Below are 12,106 nucleotides of genomic sequence, written 5' to 3' on the forward strand. Positions count from 1 at the left end.
GGGAATGCCGGCGGAGCAGAAGAAAGCACCCCGTCCCACCTCTGTCTTCAGGGCCCATTCTGTGAATTCTCTGCTATATGCAGACGTGTCCCTCACCCTTTCCAAGCACCCCAGACCGATCCAACAGCACCCTTGCTTTACTCACCGGCCTGCTCGCTAAACTCCACTAGAGGCCTGACGTGGGAGAGGTTAGGGGCGGCCGCAACAATGAGGCTAGGAGTCTGTTCTCCACTCCGCTGACTGGGCTCAGACACTAGCTGGTGAACTCTCTGGGCAATGCCCTCACCTGCCATCTGCGCATCCCTGAAGTGCTGCATGGCAAAAATGTAAAAAACCAGATCCATGTACGGCTAAGCAACGTGGGTTTTTCCACTGGTCTCTATATAGAACAGCTTTATTACGACATCCACCCAGCATCCCCAGGCAGTGAACTAGGTACCAGCTGCCCATCTCCACCTGCTCTTGTCTCCCCCACAACGTGGCTGGCCTACTCTGCCTCTCTCTCAGGTATTTCTGGTCTTCCGTTTTACCTGTGGGAACACAAGGTGTCTAGCTAGTGTCACTTTGTACTTGTCTTGTTATATGTCATGTTGCCTCCCTGTTCAGGCTGTGAACCCCATGATGACAAAGGCGCACCCTGTGTCTTATACATGTGTGATTCCCCACAGCACGAAAAATCTCATTTTTGATGCATTAGTTGTCATCCTGGACAATAAGCCTCCTACTCTGCTTGGTGTGCACCGTGAACAGTTACAGAGCTTTGAAAAGAGTGAGTGGAGAAAAGGAGAAAGTCCAGAAACAGCAGGGCTGAAGGCAGGGGCCGTCACACAGTGGAACACCAGTGCTACAATGCCTGTTTAATCGAAACCTTGTAATAAAAGCTTAAATACATAATTTTTCTTTTTTCTTTTTTTCTTTTTTTTTTTTTTTATCAAAAGACCATCCCCTGCATCCCCGGCCTGCTGGGGTGGAGGAGGGGCAGTGGGGTCTGGCTACCTCCAGGGGTGGAGACACAGCAAATCCAGCTCCAGTCGGCTTCATCTTCCTCAGAAGATGCTCTGTGAGTGAGTCCAGTCTCGGGGAGGGAGCCCCCATGCCACCGTCCACGGAGGCAGGAGTCTGCCCAGCATCCCGGCCAGAGGAGAGAGCTCCCTGCACCTCAGAAGACGAGGAAGAGCAGGGCCTCATGCCGGGGCAGCACGATGTTCTCCACGGTGCGGTCCATGGCGCGCACCTGCTCGGGGGAGGCAGTCAGGAAGGCCAGCGGCCCAATGCGCTGCTCCGCACATGAGTGGCACAGGTACCCACCCTTGTTTTCCTTCCTGTTGCTCTGCAGGGCGGGATGAGAAAAAGGGAGCAGGGGGAACAACTGAAGGGCAAGCGTTTCCCACCAAGAAGCATGAACCAACCACCACCAGCACTGCCATCATGACTGATGCTTTCAGACCCGCCCGTGTGGCCCTGAGGCCGTACCTCCCCCAGCACAAGCGCCCAGGGTGGACTCTGCTCTATCAAATCCCCCAGAACGTATCAAGGCAAGGAAGAGCCAAGAAAAACCTAACTGGGCCCCCAGGTAAACTGTCCTCACCTGAGTGTCCACACAAGCCCACCTCCCAGACTGTGGTCACCCAGCCTGGTCCCACTGTGTCCAGCGTCTGTGACACTGAGGCCCACCAGACACCTCCGGGCCTTCCTCGTGGAAGGACTGGACGAGCTTCCCCTTCACCTCCCTCACCCACAACCCAGATGGGCACACAGACGACTGAACTAAATCCTACAGAGAGCAGAGGTCGCAGCTGAGACACGTACATAGGTGATGGGCAGCTTCCGCATGGTGAGCACGGTGTCCATGGGGATGGCGTTGCTGCACTGCCCCACGCAGCAGCGGACCACGCCTGTCTTCAAAACATTACTTGTCAGCTCTGCTTGCAAGAAATACTCCTGGGAAGGAAAGAGTGAGGACAAGAGTCACAGCAATGCCTCTGCCACTTCCTACTTGGACACCCCAACAGCTGAGGGCTGTCAACACTCTGTAGACCTTGCACAAGTCCCGGAATGAGAAGAGCACTGACCCCTGCATCTTCCCTCCATTTCTCTACCTTCTTCCTGCAACACCGTCTCTAAGAGAACACTCATAGCTGGACCCAGTCTAGCTGGATTCTTGCTAAAACGGCCAGTTTAAAAAGGAAAGGTTTAATGGACAAATGTGAAACTGCTGGCTATAATGATATTTCAGGACTATTTCTGGATTTTATCTTAGGCTGACCTGTCCCTGAATCATTAAGGATGACTTGTATATTTTCTTTACAGCCCAGATGAGCTTAAAAGACCTGCCCACATCAGTCCTGCCCATTACCATCTCGCAAGTCTTTGGCTGTCCTAGGGGGCAAACACTCAACCTCTCTAAACCCCAGTTTCTCCATCTGTAAAATGCACAGAAGCCAGCACCCACTTCACCCGGCTGTTGTGAGGAAGACACACAACACCGAGAGCTAAGTGCTCAGTGGCTGCACACAATGGGCACCCAGATCAAACGCCAGACGGGAAATGCCATGAGAACAGGGACCGGTGTCTGGTCTGCTGCTGCCCCACAGGAGGCTAACAAGGTTCTGGCATACCAGTAAGACTCCAAATACTTGCTGACAAAATAATTATGATTTCATGTTTTTTTGGATTACAACTGGCTATTTATCCAATTTTTGCAAAATCCGTGTCCAAGGTTCTGATTTATATGGTTTTTCTCTCTTTCAGGATCTGGCTACCTGCTTTAGGAAAGAACAGAAAATAAATAAACACTAGTGTTCCCAATCTAACTGTGGGAAATCCTTTCTAAAATAAAATTAGAGATTTTCTTGGAGTCCCCTTTGCCCATCTGTCATCACATTCCCTCCCTAGGGGAAAGCAGCATCATGAATCTGGCATGCATCCTTTCCAATCCATTCTAAACTGGCTTTACACTTAACGTATATTTTTAAGAACATAAGGTGTCATCTTATAGGTATTTATTTACGTAAGTGTTATACTGTTAGTTTACTTCTCATCTAGTACACTTCTTTTTGTTTTTGTTTGTTTGTTTGTTTTTGTTTTTGTTTTTGCGGTACGCGGGGCTCTCACTGTTGTGGCCTCTCCCGTTGCGGAGCACAGGCTCCGGACGCGCAGGCTCAGCGGCCATGGCTCACGGGCCCAGCCGCTCCGCGGCATGTGGGATCTTCCCGGACCGGGGCACAAACCCGTGTCCCCTGCATCGACAGGCGGGCCACCAGGGAAGCCCTAGTACATTTCTTTTAAGTGCTATACAGGATTCAATCATCTCACTCTCCCACATTTTATTAAGACAGTCCCTTTGTGTGGAGACTGATGTTACCAAATTATTTCCAACAACGCAGCAATGAACATCCTTGTACATGATTTCCCGCCCACACATGCAAGAGGTCCTCCAGGGCTTTCTACCTTTTCTGACCCTGATCCACACCAAGAAAACCACTCAGCATTACAATTCTACATACACACACATGCATGTATGAAAGACTGCAATCAGTTTCACAAAATAGTATGTAACCTCACATGCTGTGGACTGATTCCTCCTTTAGACTTTACTCCACTTCCCTTTTTTTTTTTTAAAGATCATCATAACCCACTAACTACCTTCCTAAATCGTTAATAAATTGCAATCTACAGTTGGAAAAACACTGCTGCAGATCAGTGGTTTTCAAACATTTTGGTCTCGGGACTCCTTTACACTAATAAACATTAAAGGCTCCAAAGAGGTATTGCTTCCATGAGTTAGAGCTACTAATGTTTACCTGATTAGAAATTTAAACTTTTGTTTTTTGGTTGTGCCGGGTCTTAGTTGCAGCTCATGGGCTCCTTAGTTGACGCATGCGCACTCTTAGTTGCGGCATGCATGTAGGATCTAGTTCCCTGACCAGGGATCGAACCCAGGCCCCCTGCATTGGGAGCCTGGAGTCTTAACCACTGCACCACCGGGGAAGTCCCAAACGTTTTAAAATGTTTATTAATTCATTTAAAACATAACATAATAAACCTATCATATGTTAACCTGTATATTTTTATGAAAAACAACTGTATTAAAAAAACCTTAACAAGGGACTTCCCCAGCAGTCCAGTGGTTAACACTCTGCCTTTCAATGCAGGGGGCGTGGGTTCAATCCCTGGTTGGGGAACTAAGATCCCACATGCCGTGCAGTGTGGCCAAAAAAGAAAAAAAAACAAAGGGTACCATGAAAACAAACCAGCTCAATAAAAGTAAATAAACAGCCTGGACAGCTAATATGTCAATTAGGTGTTGTGTTCTACTGCCTGTAACACTTAAATAATGGCTCAAATAATTGCAGGGTTTTTATTAAAAAAAAAAAAACTTTAACGAGAAGAGTAGCATTGCTATACATTTTTGCAAATTTCTTTCATGCCCGGCTTAAAAGAAGGCAACTGGGCTCCCATCTCTGCCTCTGGGTTCAATCTGTGGTGACGACATGCCATGTGGCCTCTGGAAAACTCCACTGTACACTTGTGAGAGCACTGAGGGAAAAGGGCAAGTAACTACCCAGTATTATGAGAAGAGCACGGAGTACATGTACAGCGTGTATTGTGAAAGGCTCCCAGAAGGTTCCTCTGACCACACTTTGAGAACCAGTGCCCACCCCTGACCATCCTGGCCAGAATCTGAAAGGACAGACTTCTTCATTCTCACCCATCAGACAATTTTAGGTTGCATTTCCCTGACCATCAAGGAGGTTGCATAAATATAAATTTTTTAACAGATTCCCTGGCCCCTGGGGCTTCCTTTGCCCATTTACCCACTAGGTTGCCTGTGTCTCAGGAATGTGCAGTTCTTTATGACTGTGTGGGTCCTCTTTTCCACAATCACATAAGCTCAAGGAGGGCAGAGTTATGCTTGGCTCATGCCCACGACCTCAGCACTGTGCCCAGTACAGTGCTGAGTACAGCTACGCTCAGTAAGCACATGCTTACTGAGTACAGTAAGAGTACAGAGTACAGCTGCACTTAGTAAGCACATGCAGGACGGATGGGGGAAGTGTCCCCTCCACTCCGTGACAGGCATTTTAACTTCATGCAAAGCAGCGGCCGGCACGGTGAAGGGCACAGGCCCTGCAGACTCACCTCAGTTCACAGCCCAGTCTACCCGCTTTGGGGTAGTGCACCTTTGGGCAGGTGACTCTACTCGGTGCCTCAGTTTTCTTATCAGTAAAACTGGCAAAACAACAACTGCATCACGAAAGATGTTTTTTTTAAGGGTTAACTATATGTTAGCTATTACTTTATCACACTGAAGCTTTATATCTCGATGTAATCAGATTTACCTGTTTTATGATTTACTATTATATGTCCTGCTTATTATTAATCTCCTCCTAAATGCCAGGCCTCCCTCGGCCCCTGCCTCTGGAGGTCAACGTCTGAAAGACAAGCAGCCATATTTGAGGACCCTGACGCTTCTCCCAATCAACTGTAATGCAGTTATCGCAACAGCTCATCACAACTCTTCTCTAACCATCTCCTCTGAGGTGTGGTGATCGCCGTTTTGCCAGTATTACAGACTAGGAAACAGAGGTACAGAGCAATGAGTAACTTGCCAAGGTCTCAGAGCGCCCACTCTGAGACTGGTGGAGGACCCAGTCTGACCCGAATCTGTAGCATCAGCCCCACAAAGCCTCACAACAGGAGGGGATGCTGCTGTCCCTCATCCCACAAACGCGCACTGAGTGCTGACTCTGTGTAGGCCCTGTTCTAAGGAGAGACCCGTGAGCGCTGGGTTCCGAATCCAAGATGCTGAGGCTGAGAAGCGTCTTTGAGCAACCAGCATAACTCCGCGTCATTTAATAATTCAGTAACATAATGATCCCCTCACTTCCTCAAAACTTAAAGAAACAAAAGGTGTTTACCTAGATTTTCTAAGGGGGTCAGAGAAAAAGGAGTCTGCCTGCCCTACTTTTGGTTACAGGGGAGACCAGGATGGCTCATCACCTTACAGGTGATAAGGTAGCAGGAAACAAGGGCTCCCTTTTGTTCTAAATCCTCACCAGGCACGACTTGCTTTCACCTTCTCCAGTAACTACCCTGCTCTCCCCCTCCAGAACTTCCAAGATCCCCCCATGAGCTGAGGGTAGACTTAGCCACTTCTGAAACAGGAAGCCCCCAAATTGGTTCACATTGCAGCTGTGATAAAGAAAAAGCAGAAGTCCTCACACAAGGTCCTTCAGACTTAGAAACATCTAGTCATGCAAATGGGCAATATTTCCAGGGCTTCCTCAGAGCCCCCTCTGTGGGCCAACAGATATTTCCCAGCCCAGCCTCAGTAAGGGGGAAGTATTTCTCTAGAGTATGTGTTCTTTTTTCCATGGAGAAAATTCATTTTCCTCATAAAATATATGCAGTGACCAACTGATAAGCTTCCAGTTAGTTTTAAAAAGCCTATTAGACTCTAATACATAACTTGTGGGACTCTAAGGTATAAAATCCATGTGATGAATTTAGCAATATCTAGAAAAATGACATATCCATTTACCCTTGACCCAGAAATTTAGACTATAGAAATGTATCCCCAAGAAGCACTGGCAAAAACACAACATGACTTGTGCATAAGATTATGCATTGTGGCATTAGTTTTAAAACCAAAAGATTGGAAAGAACCCAATACCCATCAGTGAGGAGCTACATAAATCATGATAAATGGACACAGTGAATACTACTCAGCTGTAAAAAGGAGAAAGAGCTTTAGAAACTGATAAAGAGCCAGCATCAAAAAATCTAGAAACAATAAATGCTGGAGAGGGTGTGGAGAAAAGGGAACCCTCCTGCACTGTTGGTGGGAATGTAAATTGATACAGCCACTATGGAGAACAGTATGCAGCTTCTTTAAAAAACTAAAAACAGGGCTTCCCTGGTGGTGCAGTGGTTGAGAGTCTGCCTGACGATGCAGGGGACACGGGTTCGTGCCCCGGTCCGGGACGGTCCCACATGCCACGGAGTGGCTGGGCCCGTGGGCCATGGCCACTGAGCCTGCGCTCCACAACGGGAGAGGCCACAGCAGTGAGAGGCCCGCGTAGCGCAAAAAAAAAAAACCAACAAAAAAAACTAAAAACAGAACTACCATATGACCCAGCAATCCTAGTACTGGGTATATAACCCTGAGAAAACCATAATTCAAAAAGATAACATGTACCACAATGTTCATTGCAGCACTATTTACAATAGCCAGGACATGGAAACAACCTAAATGTCCATCAACAGACGAATGGATAAAGAAGATGTGGCACATATATACAATGGAATATTACTCAGCCATAAAAAGGATGAAAATGGGTTATTTGTAGTGAGGCGGATGGACCCAGAGTCTGTCATACAGAGTGAAGTAAGTCAGAAAGAGAAAAACAAATACCGTATGCTAACACATATATATGGAATCTAGAAAAATGGTACTGATTAACCTAGTGGTAGGGCAGGAATAAAGATGCAGACGTTAAGAATGGATTGAGGACCCAGGGGGAAGGGGAGGCTGGGATGCAGTGAGCGAGTAGCACTGACATACATACACTACCAAATGTAAAATGGATGGCTGGTGCGAAGCTGCTGCACAGCTCATGGAGATCAGCTCGGTGCTTTGTGATGACCTAGAGGGGTGGGATAGGGAGGGTGGGAGGGAGACACAAGAGGGAGGGGATATGGGGATATGTGTGTGCATATAGCTGATTCACTTTGTTATACAGCAGAAACTAACACAACATCGTGAAGCAATTATACTCCAGTAAAGATTTATTAGAAAGACGTATTAAGGGCTTCCCTGGTGGCTCAGTGGTTAAGAATCTGCCTGCCAATGCAGGAGACACGGGCTCGAGCCCTGGTGCGGGAATATCCCACATGCCACAGAGCAGCTAAGCCCGTGCGTCACAACTACTGAGCCTGTGCTCTAGAGCCTGTGAGCCACAACTACTGAGCCCATGTGCCTAAAGCCTGTGCTCTGCAACAAGAGAAGCCACCTAAGTGAGAAGCCCGTGCACCACAACCAAGACCCAACACAGCCAAAAATAAATAAATTAATTTTTAAAAAAAGATGTATTAAAAAAAGGAACTGATAAAGAGTGATTTCCATGTCTATTTCTTGGTGACAAAGTGAGGTACAGAATATTACAGAATGCAACTTTCTGTGAAAAAGGAGAACAGAAGAATATATATATACATATCTGCCAATATTTGCAAAAGAAATACTGAAGGATAAATCAAAAACTAATTTTTAAAAACTAGCTATCGGGACTTCCCTGGTTGGCACAGTGGTTAAGAATCCACCTGCCAATGCAGGGGACACGGCTTCGATCCCTGGTCTGGGAAGATCCCACATGCCGCAGGGCAACTAAGCCCGTGTGCCACAACTACTGAGCCTGCGCCCTAGGGCCCACATGCCACAACTACTGAGTCCGCGTGCTGCAACCACTGAAGCCTGCGCACCTAGAGCCCTTGCTCCACAACAAGAGAAGCCACTGCGATGAGAAGCCTGCGCACCACAATGAATAGCAGCCCCGTTCGCCACAACTAGAGAAAGCCCGTGCACAGCAACGAAGACCCAATGCAGCCAAAAATTTAAAAATAAATAAAAACTAGCTATCAACAATGGAGGGAGAGAAAGTCTGCAGGAGATAGGGAGGGAATGAGACTTCTCAGGGATACACCTGTTACAAAGTTTTCACTTTGAAAACGTAAGTTTTATACATTCAAAAAAGATAATCAAACAGGAAAGCAATTCTTTCAGGAAGTGTAGACAAAGAAACATATCTGCCTGCAATTAAACTGGTGATCAAACCACACAAAGAGGAAAAGACTCATCTCAGGCACCTTCAGAACATGCTGTTCTGACTGCACATCCTCGGTGGAATGTGGGGAAACAGAGCTGGTAGGAAATCTTAAATTCCATACAGTATTCTGCCAACAGTAATACTGGTATTACATTAAAACTTTTGTACACAGAATAGTGTAAATAAGTAAGTAATAAATACTGTTCGGAACCAAGATTTTCAGTGTAAGAGAAAATATTCAAGCATTTAAAAGAAGTAAAAATCCTTAAAGGTTAAATCTGATTGGGCTGGAGAACCACAAGTGATGAGGTTTATAAATGTAATTGGCCACCGGCTCTGAGAGTGTGGACACAGAGCAGCCTCACGAAACGGGAGCAGAAGGACAGCAGGTGAAGAAAAGGTTTTCACTGTCTGTGGTGCACACTCGGCAAAAAACTCTGAGGAAAAGTGAGAAAGTGCTTGTGGTCACAGCTGGGGCGGTGGCTACTCCCAGGGGTGGGGCTGGGGTGGGGGTGCTGGCTGTGAGGCCACCAGGAAGGCAGCAGGGACAGCTGGCAGACCCACTCTCCTGACCTGGGTGGACACCCACCTCACCCCTAGTTGCACCCGCCCGTGTGTTTTATACATTTGTGTCACGTTTAACAACAAGAAGTTTAAATTAAAAATTGCGATTGGAATTATCAGTATGATAATAATCAGAACTGTTGATTTTTCTTTTCAAAAATATGGATTTCCTAGCCCTGTCTACTAAAAAGGTGAACAGTCTGAGCATCACTAAGAGTGAGAGAATCTGAAATCACTGATTTCAGTGAAAGCCCCCTGCCCACCCCCGCATGGAGGATTCTGGCCAGAACAGTTAGACCCAAATCCAGTCATGCCTCTGCAGTGACTTCCAGTGATGGGGAGCCCAGGGTGGGGGACAGCAGAACAAACCCAGAATGGGAGACGTTCTGGGGGACAACCAACTCGGTTTCCACAAAAAGACTGGAGCGTCAGAAAGGACGTAGGGGGTCCTGGCCTGCTCTAAATTAAGAAGCTTAAAAGACCTTATAATCAAACATGCGTTTGGGTCCTAATTTGAACAAATCAACTGTAAAAAGACATTTCTGAGATAATCATAAAAGTATGACTGCAGAATTGGTAGTAGAGCCCATAAAGAACCACCATAAATTTTATAAGATATAAAATGGGACCGTGGTTACGAGAGAAAGGTCCAGGGTGTTTTAGAGACGTGGACTCCAAATATACACAGGGGTGATTTGTATACGGAAATTCGATATACCATTTTCTCAACTTTAAAACGTCTCAAAATTTTCCTCATGTAGCCCATGTTGTGAAATATCACTGCTCTACAAGACCTCCATCAAAAGTCACGGATGTGGGCTTCCCTGGAGGCGCAGTGGTTGAAAGTCCGCCTGCCGATGCAGGGGACACGGCTTTGTGACCAGGTCCGGGAAGATCCCACATGGCCGCTGAGCCTGTGCGTCCGGAGCCTGTGCTACGCAGTGGGAGGGGCTGCGACAGTGGGAGGCCCGCATACCGCAAAAAAAAAAAAAAAAAAAAAAAAAAAAAAGTCACGGATGTGACAATCTGCTTTTGTTACAGATCTAACCACTACCATAACACAGGTTCTACAAGAAAACCATACTACAGGTTCTAAAAAAAATTACTTATGATCAAAGTTTACGCAAAAACTCACACAGTAGGTACAGATTATTTGTACATAAAAATTACTCTCCTACTTCACTCCCTAGGGTACTGGTTTTAGAGGTTAAAAAAAGCCATGCTTATCTCTACATTAGGAGTCAGCAAACTGCAACCAGGGGCCAAATCCAGACCAGCATCTGCTGCTGTCAATAAAGTTTTATTGGGACGTGGCCCACCGTTTGTTAACAGATGGCCCACAGCTCTCTTTGCTGTGGTGGCAGAGTTGAGAAGATGCAGCAGAAACTGCAGGCCTGCAAAGCCTCAGATATTTACTGTCTGGCCCTTGACAGAAAGAGATGGCAGCACTCTGCTCTAAGTCATCTCTGGAAACCCCACTGGGTGACCCAGGTGCCACCAAGGGTGCGGCCAAAGAAAAAGGCTTACAGTTCTAAGCGCTGACACATTAGCTGTTACACACAGCGAGGCGCAGGTGAAGCAAAGCTGCTGGGGAAGCAGGCAGCTGACTTCAAATTCCAGAAACATTCTTATGGCCAAACAGGCCTGTCTTAGAGAGGCACGGAAGACAAATGCCAGAGAGGGTTCAGAGAAAAGTGCAATAAAAATGCAAGGTCATCAGTCTCACGCAAGAAGCTTTTGCTGACACCACAGGTCATACAGCGTATTCATCTGCAATTTCTCCCTTTTAAGCGCTGACACACTCTTCCTCAAGAATGTGAAGAGAAATGCTATTTGCTAACTTGTTTACCGTCTACCTCTCGTCCTAGAACTCAGGCTCTGTGAGGGGAGGAATTTCTCCTGCCCATTATCACACCCCAGGGCCTAGACACGCACTTGGAACACATCAGACACTCAACAGATATTCAATTATGAGCATAAGGGTTCTGTGTTACCACCACTTACCAACTCTGAGACTGTGGACACCACTTACTAGAAAGGACCACTGCCCCCCATCTCCCCCAGCCCAGGCCCCAAGCCGTGAGCAGCAAAGCTGAGATTCTGCGGCTCCCAGTGTTCTCACCTCTGAGAGAACACGCACTACGGCACTTGGACTAAATCCTCCTACTGTACGAAACCTCACACGTTTGGGAGACGGCTAAGGAAAAAAGAGTATTTATAGGGACTTCCCTGGCAATCTGGTGGTTAAGACTTCCAATGCAGGGTTCAATCCCTGGTCAAGGAACTAAGATCCTGCAAGCCATGCAGCACAGCCAAAAGAAAAAAAAAAAAAAGAATATTTACAGTCTCTTTTACATGTAAGTTTTACGTTTCAGGCTTAAGAATCTCTGGTTCAGGGAAAGACAGACGAAGTAGTAACCATTAGCTTAAATTTCTGTTCTAGTTTCAACCCAATAGGGTTGAAAAAACTGAACAGCTTATCCTCTAGACCTTGAAAGGCAGAAAAGACGTGGAAATGAGGGGGTGGGGGAGGGGGCTGGTCTGTGAGGGGTAAAGAGGGAGGGCTGACACCTTCCTGCTTCTCACCAGTGACAAGGACAGGTGCCTGAACACGCGCTCTCCCCGGCAGGACACATTCTGTCCAAGTCTGGAGTCCACCAGTCCAAAAGGGACCAGGGAGCAGGAGGAGGGCGTGCAGACCCAGAGGACATTCCTGC

At 46.9% G+C, this 12,106-nt stretch overlaps 1 protein-coding gene across 2 annotated transcripts in view; it reads right to left on the reverse strand.

The window, feature by feature from the left end:
- Window positions 1–1,159: 1,159 nt before the first annotated feature.
- The window catches only part of FBH1 (F-box DNA helicase 1), a 35,467-nt gene continuing 24,520 nt past the window's right edge, over window positions 1,160–12,106 (reverse strand). For both annotated transcript variants that reach the window (XM_007465820.1, XM_007465819.1), the window contains 2 exons: window positions 1,810–1,941; window positions 1,160–1,330 (listed from right to left, as the gene is read on the reverse strand). In XM_007465820.1, the coding sequence (XP_007465882.1) occupies window positions 1,160–1,330; window positions 1,810–1,941 (303 nt within the window). The remainder of the gene's footprint in view (window positions 1,331–1,809; window positions 1,942–12,106) is intronic.

This window comes from Lipotes vexillifer, unplaced genomic scaffold, assembly GCF_000442215.2.
Source record: "Lipotes vexillifer unplaced genomic scaffold, Lipotes_vexillifer_v1.1 scaffold7, whole genome shotgun sequence".
In the NCBI taxonomy this organism is placed as follows: Eukaryota; Metazoa; Chordata; class Mammalia; order Artiodactyla; family Lipotidae; genus Lipotes; species Lipotes vexillifer.